Raw genomic sequence first — 21,882 nt, forward strand, 5'->3', positions numbered from 1 at the left:
GTCCAAAGTCAGAGTCCAGGACCTCTGACCTCGTGGTTCCATCCGAATGTCTCCATCTCTCCTCTTGATGCTCCCTCTCCAGTTCAGCCCATGGCCAGTTGCCCTGGGTTCATACCCTCAGAGTCTGCCCAGCTCCTCTCTCACCTTCCAGACTGCCTTCCATACTGCCGCCTGCAGGAACTTTCAGAACATGAATCTGACCTTACTTCCTGCAGCATAGAGTCTTTCATGGCTTCTCAGAGCTCTAGGGTTGAAACTAATGTTTTTTTCGTGTGACCCACAAGCGGGGCCTCCAGTGGTCTGAGCCCAGGAAACATCTCTGACTTTGCTGTCCTGCACTGTGTCTCCTCTTCTTTGGTACATTTGTCTGCACGCCTCTCCCCCAGACCTCCTGGCTCCTGCAGGAATTTGGTCTGCCTGGCGCGCCATCAAGCACCAGGGTCTGTCATCTTGGGGTCAAACCCGGACTCCTCTGTTAGCTTGTCCATGCTCTCCCCACATCCTCCCCCGGCTGGCTCGCCACTGTGTAGCACAGTGCCCGGCACACAGTAGCCAGTCAACACATTTGCTGACTACACTGATCACTGATCGATGATCGATGATTGATTGATTGGTAAATAATTGATTATTGATTAATTGATTGATAAATTTCATTCACTGATAAATGAAATGCACACACAGGCATATGCACAGACATCTGTGCACTCAGAACAACCCCCCCCCAACTATCCCCCGCATACAGACCTTGTCAGAGCTTTCTCTGCAGCAGACAAGGACAGATTCCAACTTCCAGGCTGGACTCGGCACCCTTCTCCCTGAGTCCTTCAGCCTGACTCCCTTACCTTCGGCCCCAGCACCTTTCTTCTCAAAGGCCGCACAGAGACGCTCCAGCACCACACTGTCACTGGAGCCTTCCACCCGGACCTCCTCGTCCAAGAGCCAGAAAAGGCCCCTGGCACCCTCAGCACCTCCAATGGCCGGTAAGCGGACCTGGTGGGAAATCCAGGATCAATGGGGAGCCCTGATTCCCGATGGAGGCCAGAGTCCTGGGCTTCTCTTCCCACCTCTGGGAGTCAGGGCCTCTGAGACCCATAGCATCACGACCCAGACACGTCAGCCCAGAGCCGTGCTCCCAACGCACCCCCCCCAGATTCCCAGTGAGGAAACCTCAAAACTGTTACAACCCCTCAGTTTCAGGAGATCTGAACCGGCCTCTGTCCTCATTTCCTGTGTGACCTTGGGGAACTTACTGCCCCACTCAGAGCCTCATTTCTTTTTATGTAAAATGGAGACTGACAATACCTTCCTCGGAGAGCTATAGCGGGGAATCAACAGGGGAAAGCACTCTGTAAATTACACATTCTACGTACACAAAAGCGGCTCTGTAATTGTGCACAGCCGAACACCAAAGGATTAATTCCATCCACATCACTTCTGAGAAGTCTGCATTTTTTTTTTTAACTAAAATCTTAAGGGGAAGGGGAGCACCGAAAGAATGTTCTAGAGGAGAAGGTGAACTTGGTTCAGTAGCACAGAATTCAAAATCTAGCCATGAGCTTCAGAAGCCATCTAGGTAACTCTGAAGTTTTGTTCCTGGGAACCAGAGAGGCCTAGAAAAGTAAAGAAGCTCGTTTGAGGGCCCCCAGCAAGTTGGCGTCACCCAAAACAGCACCAAGTGGTTATGGAGGAAATATGCGTGAGACACGATGCGACCAGCTGTCCCTTGGTGACTGGGACGCAGCAGCTTCCCAGGATATGAGAGAATTTCAGTGCTAGAGACAGCAAAGTCCCTTGGCAAGCTAGGACAGTTGGGCACCCTGACTGGGAAATACTGGCCCCCACCAAGAGGCCCAGAGAGGACACATCCTAGGTCACATGGAGAGGCACAGGGGCAGAACAGGGACCAGATCCCAGATATCCTGAGCCTTCACCTTGCCTTTCTTTATGGGGTTGAAATTCACAACCTGTCTGTCCTCAGAAGGTTGCTGTTCCCAGCCACTGTCCAAGTATCCAGGGGACCCCAAGGTCCCTCCTTCCTCACATTGCCCGGGTTGTCCCTTCTGGCCTGCCTCTTCCAAGTCAGGAAGCAAGACAGGGAGGGGAAGCCAGTCCAGAGGGTGCCTACAGGAAGCATAAACAGACAGTGACCAGACAGGGCTCACGGACAAGGCAGATTTGCAGGGACAGGTGCAGGTCACTAGGAGCCAAGAGAGGGCTTGGAAGAGAAGGTCAGGGGCAGCCAACAGGAGACAAAGAAGGAGAAAAGTGGCAGCCTGGGCTATCACGTGGCAGGAGAAACATGTGACCTCTGGGCCAAGCACCTGGCAGGGTGCTCTGTGCTCCAGATCTCCTAAACCTTCACAACCATCCCAGGTCATGCTATCATTCCCACTTTAGAGACAGGAAAAAATTGAGAACCAGAGAGGCAAAGGGATGCACTCAGGATCACTGACATTGGACCTGAACTTGGCAAGTCAGGGAAATGGTTCAGGGCCATTCTGAGAGATGGCAGAGCAGAGATGCAGGTCTGGGGTCGGCCCAGAGGGTTCTTGGGATGGGGAAAGTAAAGACGGGTATGCCCCCACACTCAAACCCATAAATGCGTGGACCCCTCATCATTCCCCCATTCTCCATCCCCCCATAGACCCTATTCTCCCAGTCTCTGCAGACAGAACATCTGCAGCTGAACATCTGGCCTTCCCAGGCAAGTGGCCACTGGGCACCGGCCCCCCTCAGCGCACCATAAGCTGCCAGGCACGTGCCAACTGAGCCCAGCTCAGACACCAGGCAGAGAGGTGGTTCTAACCTGAGGGGGTCTGGAGAGGTGTTGCCCGGGCCACATCCTCAGGCCAGCTTCAGGGTCTCTCCCAATCCCCAGGTGATTCTAGGGGCAGACAGCACCGACAACTTGCAGCTTAAGGACTCAAGTCATCTGGGATTTCAATTCAAAGCCTCACGGCATCTGAGAGCCTGAGTTTGCTGGACCCTGCCTTACCTGGGAAGGGTTCTGGTCCACCACAGCCACCGTGGTCCCCGGGGACGGCTCCGGAAGGTCAAAGGGCACAAAAATACCTTCCTGGAAAGTCACAGAAGTTCCGTGTTAGTTCCTTCCGTGAGCTGAAGAGGGTGGAAAACTTCCGGAGGAGAAAAGAGAAGTAAAGACTTTCACCTCCCCTAACCTTTATAATTATTATCTTTATTATTATTATTACCATCATCATTTAAAAAATATTCTTTTAAGTAAGCTCTACCTCCATCGTGAGTCTTGACCCTGAGATCAAGAGTCACATGCTCCACTGAACAATGGCAGTAAAACATCGACGACATAAAATCTACCTTTTACTGCGTGATATAGTTAGTGGCATTAAGTTTACTCACATGTTGTGCACCTGTCACCACGTCCCCACCTCCAGCACTTCTCCATCTTGCAAAACCGAAATGCTGTCCCCATTAACCACTGATTTCTGTTCCCCCTCCTCCCCCTCCAGCCCCTGGCTACCACCGTTCCACTTTCTGTCTCTATGAAATTGACTGCACTTAAGTGTCTCGTGTGAGCGGAGTCCCATAGGACTTGTCCTTTTGTGACTGGCTTATTGCACTCCCTACAATGTCCTCAAGGCTCATCCATGTTGCATAATAGATAAGAATTTCCTTCCTCTTTATGGTTGAACAGTAGCCCATTGCGTGGACAGATCAAACCTGTTTACACACACACCCCCTCCCCGCCCCAATGTGGACACTCGGGTCACTTCTACTCTTTGGCTATTGGTAAAGCTGCCATGAGGCTAGGTGTATGGATTATCTCTTCAAGACCTGGTCATCAACTCTCTGGGGGTAGATACCCAGAGGCAGATTTGCTGGATCATAGGGTAATTCTATTTTTTTTTTTTTTAGATGAACAGCATACTTTTTTTTTCACAGTGGCTGCACAGTTTCGTATTCCCACCAGCCAGGCACACAAGGTCCAATTTCTCCACATCCTTCCCAATCTTTGCTGCTTTCTGGTTTGGTTTGGTTTGGTTTTTTTATCATTACCATTCTACCAGCTATGAAGGGCTATCTTGATGTTTTAATGCACATTTCCCTAAATTTCAGGTGATTATTGCCCATTTGTCTATCTTTTGAAGAAAAAAATTTATTCAGATCTTTTGCCTTTTTTGCAATCAGGCTGTTTGTTAGTTTGTTTGTTTTAAAGATGTTACTTATTTATTTGACAGACAAAGATCACAAATAGGCAGAGAGGCAGGCAGAGGGGGGAGGGTAGGAGCAGGCTCCCTGCTGAGCAGAGGGCCCAATGGACCCTGATACCATGACCTGAGTCAAAGGCAGAGGCTTAACCCACTGAGCCACCAGGCGCCCCTAGTTTGCTTGTTTTATCTTCGCCCCTTAGCCTTTGCATGAGAAGAGAGGTTACAGACCAACATTCCAATAAATTCCTGACATCGCTCATTCTGCCGGCCCATCAGCAATCGCGGTGAGAGCTTTATCAGGAGCTAATCATTCAGTCCAAACTTTGCTTTTATTTGTGGAGTTACTAATGAGCATGGGGGCTGATAACTGGGTGCTGGAGGAAGTGAGCACACACTCTGGTCAATGACAGTCGCCATTCAGAAGTCAGCATGCAGATGTCAGTCACGGCATCGTTTCCAAGAGCGTAATGGTAGAAATCACCCAGAGGCGTAAAGGAGGGCTGAGACAGCATTGGACGTAACCAGCAAAATGTGCGATTACTAAAAGTTGCCAATGGAACGAGAACACGGCAATAGCCCGCTACTGTGAGGAAAAGAGACAAAAACAAACCCGTGTGTAGGGATGTATCAGAAATCTGCAGAGAAGACGATAAATGGAACAATTAAGCGGTATAAAGTAAGACAGCAGGAACAGGGCTTTCCTGTGGGTGTTGGGGTTAAAGGAGGTTATGTTTGCTGCTTGCGGATATTTCTATGTATTTCCCAGGTTTTAATAAAGAACATGTATCGCCTTGATCACCAGAAATAAGCAAAACACAAGCACCTGGGTGGCTCTGTTGGTTAAGTGTCTGAGTCTTGGTTTCAGCTCAGGTCATGATCTCAGGGTCCTAAGATCGAGCCCCACGTCATGCTCTGTGCTGGGTTTGGAGCCTGCTTAAGAGTCTCTCTCTCAGGGCGCCTGGGTGGCTCAGTGGATTAAAGCCTCTGCCTTCTGCCCAGGTCGAGGTCCCAGAATCCTGGGATCGAGCCCCGCATCGGGCTCTCTGCTCAGCGGGGAGCCTGCTTCCCCCCCCCACCTTTCTCTCTCTCTGCCTATCTCTCTGCCTACTTGTGATCTCTGTCTGTCAAATAAATAAAAGAAAATCTTTTAAAAAAAAAAAAAGTCTCTCTCTCTCCCTCTGGCCCCTCTCACCTCTCTTTGTCTCTAAAGACCACAACAACCCCCCCCCCCAAATATCCTCTCCCCTTCTGTTTATCTCAATTTCTCCCATCAAGAAGTGAAACCTACTTTCAGTGCTCAGCCCTGGACATGCCATGACCCACTGAACACAGAAGGGACATTGTCAGTTCCAAGACTAGGACTCAAGGGACCCCGCACATCCCTGCTCATTCCTTGGAGCCCTGCCCAGCGCTGTGAGAACAGCTTGGGCTAGTCTGCTAGAGGATAGGACAGTCCTGGTGCACAGATGAGTCATCCCAGCCAAAGCCTGCTCAGATCCACTCATAGCCAGCTGACCCCCAGACACAGCAGAGAGCTGGCCAGCACCATCAGAACCACCTACCACCCTACATCTGCCCAGAGACGCAAGAACTCACTCAGGCAAGACCAGAGAACCACCCAGGAAACCCGAAGTAAGCAATAACAAATGATAATATCTAAAGCCACTATGTTTTGGGGTACTTCATTATCTAGCACTATTGTGGTAATTGATAGATAATACAGGAATATTGCTATTCCTATTTTACATGGGATGGAACCAAGGATCAGAGACAGTGAGTGACTTTCCTGAGGCCACACAGCCAATAAGTGGTACAGTTAAGGTCAGACCCCAGGACTCACCATTGGCATCACTTGTTTGAGTTTCATCCATGTTGATGTTTCTTGCTGTGTAAGCTCCAACCCAAAAAATTTTAAAATGACTATAATTTCAATACCCATTACCCTCTTGATAAGCAAGATGGCCATTCCCAACCTCTTGCTATTAGCACTTGCTGGAGTCAGAGGTGCCCCCTTCAGAAAGCGTGGGGGAGGATGGGGCCGTCCTGGGTGCCAGCAGAGTTCCACTTTTCCCCCGGTTGGGGGCGGAGTGTGTGCGTGAGTATGTTCATTTGGATAAATTTATTCGGCTGTATACTACTGGGGTGTGCATTTTCTGGGCAAATGTAACATTCCCATTTAAACTTTTTCAAACGGGAAGAGAAGGCTGGCAGAAACGTGTCTGCATGTGTTTTCTGGTTCACGTTCCTAGTGTCCCGAGGGTAGATCCAAGGAAGGAAGTGCATCTAAGGCATTGTTAAGTGTTGCCACTCTAGGATCCAAAGGCTGGACAAACCCTCCCACCCAGAATTTTCACCCACACCCAGAGCACAAACGGTTTTCCATGGGGAAACTGTGAGCCACAAGGTGTGGTGGGGGGGGCGGTGCATGCAGCTTGGGCAAAGTAGACAAGGAAGAACAGGTCACCCCAATGAGGGGACAGCTGGGGGAACAAGGCTTGGGGAGCCCCAAGTTCTCTGGTGTCCATGGACTGTAGGGAGCCGTGTGTGGAGACAGGGGAATAGCAGAGGCCCGCAGAGCTGGGGGCCAAACAGTTCACTGTGGGGGGGCAAATGCGATGAAGCCAAGGGTGACTGAAGGACCAGACTGTTCCCTGCACCCTGGCCGGCCGCACACCCTCCATGGAGCCCAATCCTACCTGCCGGTAGCGCTCCAGCGTGGACACGAAGGTCTGCTGGTAGAAGAGCAGCTGCAGGCGCTCATGAGCGTAATTGCGGCAAAGCTCCTCGAAGGTGGCCGCCCGGTCCTTGCACTGGTGCCGTGGGTTCTGGAAGCCCGGAGAGTCCACCACCATGATAGAGGCCATGGAGAGGTGGTGGGAAGAGAAGGACCTGGGGAGAGAGAGGCAAGGCCTCAAGACCACGTGGAATCATAGAGCCCAGCCGGCCCACGCCTCCCACTCCCCCATTGCAGATATGGTGAAACTGAGGCAGCACGCTGGGTGAGTATGGGGAATCCAGCAGATCTGGCACCAGAATGAGGCTCACCGCTTATGGGCTGTGTGACCTGGGGCAAATTACTTAACCTCTCTGAGCTAAGGATTTCCCAACTGTTAAATGATGGTTCTTCCAAGCCCTCACTGCCTTGGATCAATCTGATGAATCTGTCGGGGTGGACGGAGGAGGGATTATTGGCATCAACATGCAGGAGTTGAAAGCTGTTGGAGACAGTCACACAAGGGCTCCAACCTTCCCTCTGTGACAGATCGGCTATGTACCTTGGGAGAGCTGCCCAACCTCTCTGGGCCTCAGCCAAGAAAAAGTCAATCATGGCCACAACCCAGAAGGATGCTGGGAAGGCTGGAGGTGATGAGACAGGCTCTGAGGGCCAGGTTGGCGGTGGGGTTCATGCTCAGTAAAGGTGGTCTGTTATTATTATTAATCATGATGATCATCACGATTGGCCCTAGGCTCTGCAGGGCGCTTAGCTCTTCTGCACAACCTGCCAAGGTTTCCTCTTATACCGCAAGGCCAAGATCAGCTGCCACACATGCATGCATGAAGACTGTCAATTAATGCTCAGAAAGCCAGACATCTACAAGGTGCTCGTAGGTGGTGGGGGACTGGGTTCTGTATCAGCGAGAGGCAGTTTAAAGAATGCGAAGCAGCAGCCACCCTCCAGAGGCTGAGGTAGCTTCTTCTTCCAGCAGTGCAATTCCCAACCCCAGGACACCTTCCTCTAAGCATGTGCAAACCTCTTGGTTTCTAGATGCTATGTCTGTGGCCTCGGATGGCAATTGCTCTAGCAGCGGGAGAGCAAGCGGATTCCGTGTCCCGGAATTACCAGAGAACCCCAGCTGCCCTACACCAGACCTTGGACCTGCTAGCAGGATGTGGAAAGCCTAAGGATGCCTCCTGCCTTTGGGCAGGAGGGTGGGAAGCCCTCATGGTGTTAGACACCTGACTCCTGGCTACTGCAGCCTGGTAGACACATTCCAGAGACACGTCCTGGCCCACTCCAAAAAAAATAAATAAATAAAATAAAATAAAAAAAACAAACAAACAAAAAACCCACCGGCACCCCACCCTTTGCAGGAAATTTTTTTTTTTAAAGATTTTATTTATTTATTTGACAGACAGAGATCACAAGTAGGCAGAGAGGCAAGCAGGGGGAGAGGGGAAGCAGGCTTCCTGCTGAGCAGAGAGCCCGATGTGGGGCTCAGTCCCAGGGCCCTGTGATCACGACCTGAGCTGAAGGCAGTGGCTCAACCGACTGAGCCACCCAGGCGCCCCGAGGAAATTTTAAAAAGAAATGGACAAGAGCGGCACGGTGGGTTATTCAGAGAAACATGGAGTCCAGCGCTCTGGCTGCCTTCCAGCCCCACCTCTCTTCACCTCCATTAGCTCAGCTGTATAATGGGCTGGCGTGCAGAGTCAATGACGCAAGACTGGGGAAACCATGAGCTCCAGCTGTTGTCCTTACTTAGCAGGAAGCCCCCAGACTGTCAGATTTTATTGTTGGTAGTTTATGATCACTATTAGAAAGAACTGTTTATATGCATTATCCCTTTTAATCCTCACCATGGCCCTGGGGTACAGAGCTCTTTTACAGGTGCAGAAGGGGAGGTCAGGGCGCTGAACATTTGCCTTTGGGTGGCCAAGGGAGTATTTAAACCCAGTTCCCCAGTTCAAAACCTCACTCTTCTCCAGCCCCTCCAAAACTCTACTGGGCTAAAGTGCCTAGGACCTGGGCTCATTTGTGTATCTGCTGTTACCTGTTGATGAGTGAGACCACAGCCGCAAAGAGCTCTTGGTACAGGCCTGAGGCCATTCCCTCCACACACTCCACGCCTGTCATCTTGAGCCCTGGAGAGGGAGAGAGGGAAGGGTGGGTATCCATGGTCAGGACCTTTCCTGGGGCCAAGGGCAACACTCTCCAGACATCACTGCTGGCCTTAGAGAAACCTCCTCCTTCACATACATCCTTCCACTGATGAAATTACGTACCCACACTCTTAGAACCAAGTTCAAGTGCCTTATCAGGACTGATGGGGTTCTGTGTCACCTGGACCTCCTTCTTCTCCAGCGAGCACTCCTGCTCATCCCTCAGGGAACAGCCCAATGTCATCACTTCAGGGAAGCCTGCCTTGATTACCACCCCATTAATCCAATTCCCAGTCCTACCTTGCACCTTTCTCTTTAATTAGTTTGTGACTGAGGTATGACCAACCTACCAAAAGTCATACCTACCTATTTATAGGTATTTATACATCATATAAATCGTATAATACATAGGTATCTATACCTATATATAGGTATTTATACATCGTGATGAGCTTGAAGATGTCAACTCTAAGAGTTTCCTCCCTCTTTCTTTCTGCCTATGTGTGTGATAAGAACACTTCATATAAGATCTACCCTCTAAAAAGACTCAACAGTGGACAATACAGCATGGCAACCAGTGGCTCTATGCTGCCCAGTGGACCTATTCGTTGGCTGGTCATCTTAGTCATCTACTTTTTCATCTGTGTTCTAGCGTTCATTCATCCTGCACAAATGAAACTATGTACCCGTCAATCATTCTCTCCCACTTGGCCCTCCCCTGAGTCCCGGGCAACCACCACTCTATTCTCTACCTCTCTGAGTGTGATTATTTTAGATCCCACATAGAAATGAGGACATGAAATAGATGATCCAGTCATAAAAAAGAAAATCCAACCATTCCCTACAACGTGGATGAACCCAGAGGATGTTAGGCTATGTGTCACAGGCCAGACCCAGGACACTGTCACCTTGTTTTTACAGCACTCTGAGTTCAGTATATTTTTACTTGTGTAGTTAGTTGTTAATAATGCCCCATGCCCACCCTGCCCCATGCCAGGCTGGGAGCGCCCTGAAGATGGGGATCGTCTCTGGGTGTGTTGGCTCCCAGACCCCAGTGCCTGACACATAGTAGGCACTCAGATAATGTTTGGTGCTTCCCCCTTTCTGGAGGGAAGTTTGGCAGTTCTGTGTCAGAAGCTATCAAATACTCATATGCTTGGACTTCATAATTTCACGCTCGGGCTTTTATCCTAATGAAATATTCAGAGAAACAAAGATTTCTGGGTACATATGTTCTCCCAATTGTTGATTAAATTGGATGAAAATCGCCTTTTTTGAAACAACCTGAATATCCAACAATAGCAAATGGGTTAGACAATTTGTAGTCCATACAAAGGAGTGCTTAAAGCCAGGCATGGATGAATATGGAATGAGAGGGAAAAGAGCCTACCTGTCACGTTAGGAAGAATGAAAACGCTTCGCAAACGATTAATATAGTCATAGTCTCGATTTTGTTTAAACACAAAGGTGGCCTGTTAAAATTAGCCAGCCCTGATGAGGGTGCGTGGAACAAAGTAGAACGAGAATGTGGGAGGGGTGGGTCACATGGAAAATCCTGACCCTTAGGTGTTGCTTCCATTCACAGCATCGGAAACACGATTTTCACATCTGCACCGTGGCTGGAGACAACAGTCCTGCTTGTACATTCCAGGCAGCCTGCTGCAGCCCCAAAGCACTTCCCTCCCTTCTGTTAGCTCCACCCCCCCAACCTGGGCCGTTGCTAGGCAACCCACAGCCTCTCAGCATCTCTCCTAAGCCTGCTGGTCCCCTGTCTGCTTCACACCTACCCTTGATAACTTAGCCCAAGAGGTAATTAGTGTTAATGTCTGAATGCGTGTGCACGTATGCTCATGTGTCTGCGCACATCTGTGTGTTTCTTACGGTGTGTGTGTGTGTGTGTGTGTGTGTGGTGTGTGTGTCTGCGCATGTACATACATGCCTATGAGGTGTGTGTCCATGGGCATGTTGTGTATGTGTGCTATGTGTGTGCTTGTGGGGTGTGTGTGTGTGTCTCAGAGAGGAGGAGAAACCAAAAGTGGACTACAGCTCATACTTGGACCTAGAAGCAAACAAAAGGCTTCCAAGTGACATTAGCCACCAAGCTGAGACCCCTAGAGTAGAGCAGCTCTGAGGGACTAAGGGGCCTCTAAGAGATGAGTCCCAAAATCACAGTTCAAAACAGTGCAACCCACTAATTAATGCCAGACTCCGAGGTCTCTGGGACAACCACTCTTAGTTCTCAGAGACTCCTGGGGCCCCAAGGGGGTCCCTCTGCCCTCACCTCCTGCAGCCAAAGCTTCTGATGGGTGATGGCTACAGATTTGGGACCCAGCAAATCACACTCCTGCAGGTGCCATGCAAGGCCATTCTGCTTTCTCCCACATCAGTTCAAAGCACTCCCATTCCTCCAGCCACCAAGGCTAAAATCCTAGAAGCTGTCCTGATCCCTCTTTTCCCATCTCCTCCCTCAGGCCCATGCTATCCTCTCTATGTGTGAAGCAGACTTTGACTGTGTCCCACCCAACCCAGCTCCACTACCATGTCCTTGTGCAAGCACCAGCATCTCACCAGGCGATTTTGTAGGTTCCCATGTGGCCTCCCTTTTCCAAATAATTCCCCAGGCTTCCCCCTGCCTGAGCTACTCAAGGAACAAGTCAAATCATGGCATTCCCTGCCTGTGTCCCTACATGGTCTCTCTTGGGTCTGAGCATAAAAACCACAGTTTGCAGAGTCCTCACTGAGCATAAAAACCATAGTTTACATAGTCCCCCCCATCACCTCTCATCTACTGGCCTCATCTACCAGCCTCCCAGGCCCTCTAGCCATCCTGGCTTTATTTCTATGCCTCAAACTGGAAGGCCAGTCTTCCCCCGACAAGGTAGGGGCTCAACAGATGTAACAGCCAATGGAAAAGTGTTGGGCCCCTTGGCACTGCTCACCACAGGCCACCCTCCCAGGTTTCAGCAGAACCTTCAGAACCCTGGACAGCACCAATTGGCCATAAGAACCCTGCATACAGGAACCAAGTCCACTTCTGCCCACAGGGGCTTCCTCTGCACCTAGAAGGTCCCCATATAACAGCTCCTGATGAGTAAGTGAAGGCATGTTGGAGCTTCCATAGGGCCTGAGCTGGGGGGTACCCAGCCCACCCAGAGAGGCAGCAGCACAGCACCTGAGCTGGTCTCCTCTTCCTCAAGGCCCCGTCGGCTTGGCCCAGATGTCACTTGCTCGATGATCTGTCGCAAGTGGTGCTTGAAGGTGGCGGTGTTCAGTTCTTCATACTCACAGCCCAGGGCCTCAGCTGCATGGTTTGCCCACTCAAACCGCATGAACTGCTTCCGGCCCACTGTGGGAGGAACACAGCACAAATATGGTGGTAAAGTCCTGGGTATGGAGTGGGTGGGCTTCCAAGAGGACCTCAGGGGTCTTACCACCTCCCACCCTCTAGGCTACCCACCCTCAGCAGGGAGCCTCAACACCTGGCCTGGGCCGGGGTCACGTTTCCTGAGAGACATGCTTATCCTACTTCTTCGCAATTTGCATTGTTTACTTTTTCAAAGCAATTAAAATGATCATGAGGACCCTCTAAAGGTGGAATTAGAGAATTGTTAGTGAAAATGTCATCTGTCCACTCCTGTATCCACCTACATGTCCATCCACCCACCCACTACCCTCTGCTGCCACCTACCTATACTACTGACACAGCCACACATCCCACCATCTCACCACCCACCCATTTACTCAAAACACACACTTGTTGAGCTCCTCTATGTAACAGGAACTGTGTTAGCCACTAGAAAATCAATGATGAGCAAAACAGACAAGGTGACTGTCCTTCTGGAGTTTACAATCTATTGAGGGAATAAGACAATAAACAAGTAAACAGATAGATGAATAAGATAAATTCAGGTGATAATATTATAAAGTTTTTCCCCTTAAGGAGAAAATAAAACCAAGAGATGAGGTCAAGAGAAGCTGAGAGCATCCCTATGGATCCGTGGTTGTCAGAGAGGGCTCTGTCTGAGGATGGGATATCTGAACTGGGTTATGAATGGTGCGAAGGAGCTGGCTACTTAAAGAACCAGGGAAGAACTTTAGGGGTCAAAAAGCGATATTGTGCAAAGGCCCTGAGGCAGAAACAAGCACAGTGTATCCAAGAAAGACCAAGAAGTCCAGGTGGTTGGAATGTAAGGGGGAGATGAGGAGGAATCAAATGAGATTGAAGAAGCAATGGGGAACCACTTTATGAACTATTACAAGGCCATTTAAGATTAACAACAAAGATTGTACAACCCGAACAATGCTTACAGACAAACACTAAATAAAAATCAAATTAGAAAACTGTACTAGAGAATGATGTCAACTCTGTAAATCACTCTAAATTATAAAATAAAATAGTAAGGGAAGCCAGGGTGTCTCAGTCAGTTGAACATCCAACTCCTGATTTCAGCTCAGGTCACAATCTCAGAGTCAAGTCCCACATCAGGCTCCATACTGAGTATGGAGGCTGCTTATGATTCTCTCTCTCTCCCTCTGCCACCCCACCTTGCTCTCTCTTCTTTTTCTCTTAAATAAAAAAGTAAGTAAATAAAATTGTAAAAAGGAAATATTTCCATATATTAACAGTCATAGCTGGCTAAAGGGATTTTGCATTTTCTAAATTTTCTACCAGAGTTGTGTCTTCATTTTGTAATCCAAATTTAAAAAATCAATGGCTGATTAAAACAAATAACAGTGCCATCGTTAAAGAATTTCCTCCCATTGTTTATCTCTCCATAAATGTATTTCCTTCTTTGAAATAAAAATCAGAACTTCCAACAGATTTTTCAATCCATCAGAAAGAGATTTTATGGGCCAAGTTCTTCGAGATGACCTCTTGAAGAATCAGCCTGGTTTAAGGCAAAACTGGACATCTGGACAAGGAATTTGTGTGGGACTCACTACCCAAGGAAAAGGAGCTCTGGCCCCAGGTCACTGAGGGACCACAAACAGCCATGCTTATTGACAACCGCCTCAGTGCCAGCTACTCAGCTCTGATCATCACAAGAGACAATTCCTATTTTACAGATGATAATACTGAGTCTCAGGAAGTAACATGGCTAATAAAAAGTCCTGCCACTTGCAAAAATGATGAAAGAGGTGATGATGGTGGTGAAGAAAGCAGTCACCATTCATTGACCCCATTTATTCAACATGTCATCTTTGTGCAGCTCAGGGCTTCTGGTGTCAGAAAGTCTGCATCAGAGTCCCAAGTGCAACCTGTGAAAAAAATCAGTACATGTTAGTTGTGATTACTTCTTATCATCATCATCACCATCACCATCATGAAATCCTCACAAAGGTTGTCTTGTCATTTTCATTTTACAGATGAGAAAACTGACTCTGAGACATCACCAGAAATCAGAGGGATGCGAAGTACTAGAACTACTATTTCACCAAAGTCAATCCATCAAATACCTCTTTTAGGAAATCTGCCATATCTTTGTGACCCTAGGTCACATGGACTCATTTATCTTTTTCACTCAACTAAATACATTGTGAAAGGGAATTTTATAGTATTATCTTAAATGAGAACCCCTCTGCTGGAGGGAATCACTAAGGGGATGGTTTCAACCCCTCCCATGTGAAACAGACGTTCGGCCCATGTTCCCCTGGGGAGCCATCTTTAAGGTTGGAACCTTAAGGGAGTGAGGTGTTGTTGAGACCATCTGGACTAAATATGTGACTTTGTATAAACTTTTAAGATTCGGGGGTGAGTGTGGGGGGTGGGTGTGGAATTGTACAGGACCGGCCAGTGGAGGCAAGCCTTGTGTACAAGTTTCCTTGCTTATCAATCTGGAGTGGTCTACTGCTTTCTTTGATCTCCCCTTCCCCTCTGTGAGCTGGGGTCAGTTTGCAGACCAATACTATTAACACCAGTCACAAACAGAAAGTAGAAATAAATACAATATGAGCACAAAACTATCTTTAGATTCTAACTAGATACAGTTACCAGGGAGCCAGAGTTCCGGCTCTCTCTTTGTCAAAATGCAAGATTAGCAAGTATTAGAGATTTTAAAGATGTTAGTCCTGAATGAGACTTCTTTCTTCCTGTGTTGGGGGTTGCAAGGGAATTAAAATAAGAGATATTCTTCTAGGTGGGTGATGTCCTGTCGCCCTCCTGGCCTACTGACCCTCTTCTGTCACTCTCCAAAATATTCCTCCCGCACACCATCTGCAGTGACCTTCTGTACCTCTCTGAGCTGGGAAGAAGTCAGGAAGGGAATCGGCAATGGCTCTTTGTGAAAAGAGGAACAGTGAATGGACTCAACCTGACTCCAAATCCTGCCTGACAAGGACTGGACTGACAAGGACTCCAAATCCTTGCCTGACAAGTCCCCAGTGTGCCCACTGAGGACACCCTGTTGGGGAAATCCAGGAAGCACACAGGGAGCTTTGCCAGGAAAATGTACTTTGTTTCCAGTTCCCTGAAGGCTGGCTAGTTCACAAGATCCAACCCCATGGGTTCTTCTATCTTTGTTCAGACACAGGTGGAATCCAAAACCTCTTCACTGGGTCCTGAGAAAGGGACAGAAACATGCACACTGGACCAGACAGAACCTGAGTCCCTTTCCTGCCTTCCACCATTCCCAGCTCTAGTCTTTGGGCAAGTTGCACTGGCCTTTCTGGGCCTGTTTCATCTTCTGTAAAATGGAGTCATAAGACCCCGAGCATTTCCTCATTGGTATGCAAGGATGGGGTGACAAGTTTACACTTACATGGAAGATTCCCAACAGAGTGCCTGGCCCTGAGAAGGCAATCAATACCATTCTAGTCCCTTCTCTACCTGTGAAACCCAAGCGGGCACCACTCACCCAACAAGGACTGCTTCATTCTGGCAGCCACAAGGACTCCTCCTGCAGATCTGTCTATCCGTGGCTTCGCAAGAAGATTTGGGGGACGGATGACAAACCAGATATGGCCCATGCCCCATGGATTCTGAGCCAACTCCGCAGAACGGTGGACACATATTGGCTCAACACCTCCCAACAACCTACGTCAATGCCAAGGACAAAGCTGTCCTCGGAATGCTGCCGGGGTTGGAGATCCCTGTCCAAGGGATGCTCATGGACACGATGGCTCCCTCTCCTGAGAAGCCATCCCTTGATGAACAAGGACAGCCATCAAGCAAAGGCACGTGCCATGTGCCAGGCACTGTGCTAAGTGCTTCCTTTGCCTCTTCTTTACTTTCATCAAAAGCCTCTGAGATCTGGGGCGCCTGGGTGGCTCTGTGGGTTAAAGCCTCTGCCTTTGGCTCAGGTCATGATCCCAGGGTTCTGGGATCAAGCCCCGCATCAGGCTCTCTGCTCCACAGGGAGCCTGCTTCCTCCTCTCTCTCTCTCTGCCTGCCTCTCTGCCTACTTGTGATCTCTGTCTGTCAAATAAATAAATTAAATATTAAAAAAAAAAAAAGCTTTTCCTCTGCAGGGCCGCGGCGGGAGCGGCTGTGCTGCTAGTCTCTCTGAACTATCCAGCTCCATCCTTGTCGCCTCGGTGACACCAGCACTCGCCGCCAACATGACTGAGCAGATGACACTTCGTGGCACCCTCAAGGGCCACAACGGCTGGGTGACTCAGATCGCCACGACTCCCCAGTTCCCGGACATGATACTGTCCGCCTCTCGAGATAAGACCATCATCATGTGGAAGCTGACAAGGGATGAGACTAACTATGGCATCCCTCAGCGTGCTCTTCGGGGTCATTCCCACTTTGTCAGTGATGTGGTCATCTCCTCAGATGGCCAGTTTGCCCGCTCCGGCTCCTGGGATGGAACCCTTCGTCTCTGGGATCTCACAACGGGTACCACCACATGCAGATTTGTAGGACATACCAAGGACGTGCTGAGTGTGGCCTTCTCCTCTGACAACCGGCAGATTGTTTCTGGCTCCCGAGATAAAACTATCAAGCTGTGGAATACTCTGGGTGTATGCAAATATACTATCCAGGATGAAAGCCATTCGGAGTGGGTATCTTGTGTCCGATTCTCACCCAATAGCAGCAATCCCATTATTGTCTCCTGTGGCTGGGACAAGCTGGTCAAGGTATGGAACTTGGCAAACTGCAAGCTGAAAACCAATCACATCGGCCACACGGGCTACCTGAACACTGTAACTGTCTCTCCAGATGGATCCCTCTGCGCTTCTGGAGGGAAGGCTGGCCAGGCCATGCTGTGGGATCTCAACGAAGGCAAACACCTCTATACACTCGATGGTGGGGACATCATCAATGCTCTGTGCTTCAGTCCTAACCGATACTGGCTCTGTGCTGCCACAGGCCCCAGCATCAAGATCTGGGACTTGGAAGGCAAGATCATTGTAGATGAAATAAAGCAAGAAGTTATCAGTACGAGCAGCAAGGCAGAGCCACCTCAGTGTACCTCTCTGGCCTGGTCTGCTGATGGCCAGACTCTGTTTGCTGGCTACACAGACAACCTGGTGCGTGTGTGGCAGGTGACCATCGGCACCCGTTAGAAATATGGCAGAGCTTTAGGAATAAAACATTGGTTTTCTGAAAAAAAAAAAAAAAAAAAAAAAGCCTCTGAGATCATTCGAAGGTGGGGAACAGACCCAGCAAGGTCTAGCTTCTGGTCCAAAGCCGCACAGGGAGTAGTGGCCAAGCGGCGGGATTCCCACGCTCCTGTGCGGATCTTCAGACCGTGCAGTAGCCGCCTGCTGGTTTGTATGTTCATCCCTCTATCCGGATCAGAGCCAGTGCCAGGAAGTGCTCAATAAACATTTGTCAAGTGGGTGATTAAATGATGGAAGGAAATCAAGAAAGGAATGCACATTTCTCGATGATGGCCAGCCCTGCCTACTTTCCCTCCCCGCTTCTCCATTAAGACTGGGGAGATAGCATCTCTGTTCTCCTCTCCCCATGGCACTTGCCATTGGAACCTTTGAGACAGTCTTTTGTACTGGAAAAAGATCAAATACGAGACCAAACAAAAGGGAGAGAGGCCGAGAGACAGAAATGGAAACAGAGAGCCAGGACGGAGCTGGCTCCGAGGAGCGTGCTCTTTGTGGGGCGGGTTTGTGGATTTCCTCCTGCCTCTAGCCCACTCCACAGGGGATCAAACACCCAATCCAGGTGCTTTCCCGCCACCCACTAAGAGGTAAGGAGCCTGTGCCCAGAAAGATGCCAAAGCTAAATGCAGAGATCATTTCAGGCTGGTGTATTTGGCTGCCCTGGTGGGAATAGGACCCCATGGCAGGTAGAACTACAGTCTGGCTTCTGCACACATCATGCAAGGATCTTCTCCCTCTGCTGCAAGCACTGCACAGGACGTGTGCTGTTGAGCAGTAGGAAATGTTCCCTGGCAGCCCACCCGTTATCCCGCCTCTGTCTCAGCCACCCAGGAAAAAGAAATCAGAATGCACATGTTTGACAGCATCACAAAGGGGGCCTTAATATCACATCAGCCAGCAGCACGCGCTGTACACCTAGCCCATGCCAGGCACTGGGCTGAGCGCTAAACACTGCTGCCTCATTTAATCCTCCCCACCGCCCTGTGAGGTCAACAGTGACATCACCCCTTGAATTATGAGAAAACTGAACCTCAGGGTGACCTTCCAAGGCCATGAAGCTGGTGAGAGGCAGAGGCAAGATTTGAATTCCAGTCTCCTGACTCCGCATTCAATATTCTAAGCCTGATGCTGTGCGGAGGGGTCTTTTCTCATAATCAATATCGATTTCAGAGTCTAAGGCAAAAACTCTAGGACCCTTAAAATCCTCCTTGGGAATCTCACAATGCCCGTAGCATACAGTACTGTAGCTTATCTTCACAAGTACAGCACAACAAGTTTTCCCTAGGGCGGAACAAGGAAATGGGTGGCTTGCCTTTGGGAGCCGTGACTTACAAAAAGAAATGCGTCCATAACCTCCAGCCTTGCGTTTGCTTTGCACGCATGGTTGGATTTACATAAATACAACGCATGTATGATTGGAACCACCCACCCCTGAATCTGTTCTCTATTTAAAAAAATTATGTGCAAATGCCAAGTCTGTTCTGATTCTTAGTGACAGATGGTCCATGCATCTCACCATGGCCTGGAGGACACACACCCAAGAGTGTCTATGCTGAGGGAAAAGACAGTTGTGTGACCTTGGCTGATCTTTCGACTCCCTGCCTTGTGAGGTCTGCAGGCTGGGAACTGTTAAGCCTGATTTTATAGGAGAAGCTACCGAGACACAGGAGGGGATACTGCCCTGCCCTAAGTCACACAGAATGTAAGCGGCTGACCTAGAACTTGAGTCCAGGTCTCTGACCCCCGGGTCAGCGGCATGCGGTTGGGGCGGCTCTGGTACCCTACATAGCCCACTTTAGATCTAGCTGGAGCATACACAGGGGCTGTATGTAGGTCAAGTCAAAACGAAACGGGGACAAGCTTTAGATGGCAACATGCGGGTTTTGGGGGGAGACCTGCAGCAGACCTGTCACAGCTCTGTCATACCCCTGGGGGTTATTGTGCTCCCTCCTCATGAGGGCGTTCTCTCCCAATAGCGCTTGCTCATGCAAGGGGAGGCTGGAAGGGCCATGGAATTAAAATCTTCAGCCCTCAATCAGTGACAGCAGGTGCCCTTTGAGCAGGATAACTCTGGGTGTGTGTTCTATGCTGCCCCCGCCCAGAGGTCTCTGGCAGGACTGAGCCCCAGTTTGCCCACAGTGGTGGCTAACTTGGTAACATACCCTCCATGGCAGCCTTCCTTCCCCTCTTCCCCTCCCCAAGCTCCTCCCAGTACGTCCCAGGATCACATCCCACAGGAACCGTCTTGACCTTGAGCCCTTGCTTCAGCAGCTGTACCCACGTCAGGTACTAAGACTCAGAGAGGGCTTGAGAGGCTGATCACACTTAGCAAAGTTTGGTTTTGATTTCCCTTCAATATTTGAGGCCAAAGGACAGTTCTCTGAAAGGGACCCAAGACTTGATAGGCTGCTATTTCTTTGTATCTTTGTCTGTTCCTCTGTAGCCGTTTGCACATCAGGGCAAGGCCTGGCTCCAGCCAGTGTGCCACTGAGGGAAGGGCTGAATCAGAAACTCTCCATGAGGCAGAGTGGTACAGAACAGAGCAAAGCGGCCATACAGCTGGGGCTCAGTTCCCCAAAGTGGCTCCTCATAGCCATTGTTCCATAGAATGTTCATCCAAGTCAGTGGGAAGAGATGAATCCTGTATCATATCAAGTTGGTCTTTGTTTGCTGAAACAACTTTCTTAACTGCAGGACTTCTCAGAGCCTTGAAAGCATGTCTGATAAATCTCCAAGAAGGGAACATTCTGTTCAGACCAATTTGGCCTCAGAACACTTTTAGGAGCATCTTGAAGGTCTAATGTCCCACGAGACCCTAGTTTATAAAATGCTGGTTTAGGGGGAACCCTGGACCAACAGCCTTTCCCAAATCATTCACCCAAGGTCACTCTGCTGGTAAGAGGCAGGCTGGGATCTGAGTGGAGAGGCTGCACAAAGGAGCAAATGAGACTCAGAAAGAAGGAAGGAGGAAAGAAATGCAATGGGACCAGTTTCCGACTTGCTCAAATCCACCTGCAAAAGCAGGTTTTTCCCTTTATATTCAGTACAAAAAAGAGAGAAAGAGAGAGAAAATAATAACAAGACTGCTTTCCCCCGTGCACCACGAGTTCAATTGCTATCAATTACTGCGGCCTCCTGCATTTATTAATAACCAAGTTATTTCCCCTTCCAATAACTTCCAACAATAGCCGTGCTGTTGCTGAATTACTGAGCATTATGTGAGATATTTACAGCACTGGTGCATCTGGGTTACATTTCCTCACACAGAGGTTTACAGTTCAGAGGCCTGAGAAGAAGGAGGCCACCTGCAGGGAAGAGATAAGCCTAAAAGTCTAGAGATGCTAGAAGAAAAAACAGTAGACACACTGCCTAGGTTTAAATCCCTTCTCTCACGCCTAAAGCCCTGTGACATTGGGGAGGTCTTGCCACCTCCCAGAGCCTCTGTTTCCTCTTCTGTAAAATGGGAATCTGCTCCCAGGAAGTTTTGGGAAGCCTCAGTGAGGTTACAATTGCAGGTCACTTAGCACAGCGTCTGTTCAATAGCGATCGGCTCCTGTAATGACGGTCACGCTCTGAGATTTCTGCCCTTAAAGGGAACAAATGGGTCAGCCAGAGAAACCCCAGGAGCCCATTCAATTCAGGTGGCTGTGGCTTCCCGCCCAGGGGTGCCCAGCAAAGTCCTATTGTTGGGATCATGGAAAAGGCAACCCTCTTACAGACTGGAACGTCAAAGCCCTTCCCGCTGCTGCTGCTGCTGCTGCTTCTTTTTTTAAGATTTTCATTTATTTATTTGAGAGAGCGAGAGAGAGCACCTTAGAGCATGAGTAGGGGGAGGGACAGAGGGAGAGCGAGAAGCAGACTCTCCACTGACCAGAGAACGCAATGTGGGGCTTGATCCCAGGACCCTAAGATCATGACCTGAGCTTGAAGGCAGACTGTTAACCCATTGAGCCACCCAGGTGCCCCTGCCCTTCCTGCTTCTTATGTCTTCTCTTGAAACTCCTTGCTGTCTCCCCTCTGCCCTCCCCACCTGAACCTGTAATTCCATGTATCTGGCTTTGGAGAAAGTTGCCATCTGCCCCAGGACCTTTGCCTGTCTGCCTAGTCTGTGCTCCCTTGCAAGGCCTGGCTAATAAGCCATCTATAACCCAACTGGAATCACTCAGAATCCAACTGGAATCACTGCTCACACCCTAGAGGACAATGCACAGACCACTCCCAATGATCTGGGGAACATGAACAGGTG

The 21,882-nt window shown here is 49.4% G+C and overlaps 2 protein-coding genes across 2 annotated transcripts in view; one reads left to right on the forward strand and one right to left on the reverse strand.

The window, feature by feature from the left end:
• Positions 1–21,882, reverse strand: part of MYO18B (myosin XVIIIB) — a 250,714-nt gene that overhangs the window by 176,942 nt on the left and 51,890 nt on the right. The window contains exons 13-17 of the mRNA XM_059139951.1: positions 12,244–12,417; positions 8,963–9,053; positions 6,887–7,079; positions 2,996–3,076; positions 843–990 (exon numbers count right to left, since the gene is read on the reverse strand). Of these exons, the coding sequence (XP_058995934.1) occupies positions 843–990; positions 2,996–3,076; positions 6,887–7,079; positions 8,963–9,053; positions 12,244–12,417 (687 nt within the window). The remainder of the gene's footprint in view (positions 1–842; positions 991–2,995; positions 3,077–6,886; positions 7,080–8,962; positions 9,054–12,243; positions 12,418–21,882) is intronic.
• LOC131811417 (small ribosomal subunit protein RACK1-like) lies at positions 16,530–17,639 on the forward strand. Its single transcript, XM_059139952.1, has one exon. The coding sequence runs from the start codon at positions 16,629–16,631 to the stop codon at positions 17,580–17,582; it is 954 nt and encodes a 317-aa protein (XP_058995935.1). The 5' UTR covers positions 16,530–16,628; the 3' UTR covers positions 17,583–17,639.

Source organism: Mustela lutreola, chromosome 11 (genome assembly GCF_030435805.1).
Source record: "Mustela lutreola isolate mMusLut2 chromosome 11, mMusLut2.pri, whole genome shotgun sequence".
NCBI classification, from domain to species: domain Eukaryota; kingdom Metazoa; phylum Chordata; class Mammalia; order Carnivora; family Mustelidae; genus Mustela; species Mustela lutreola.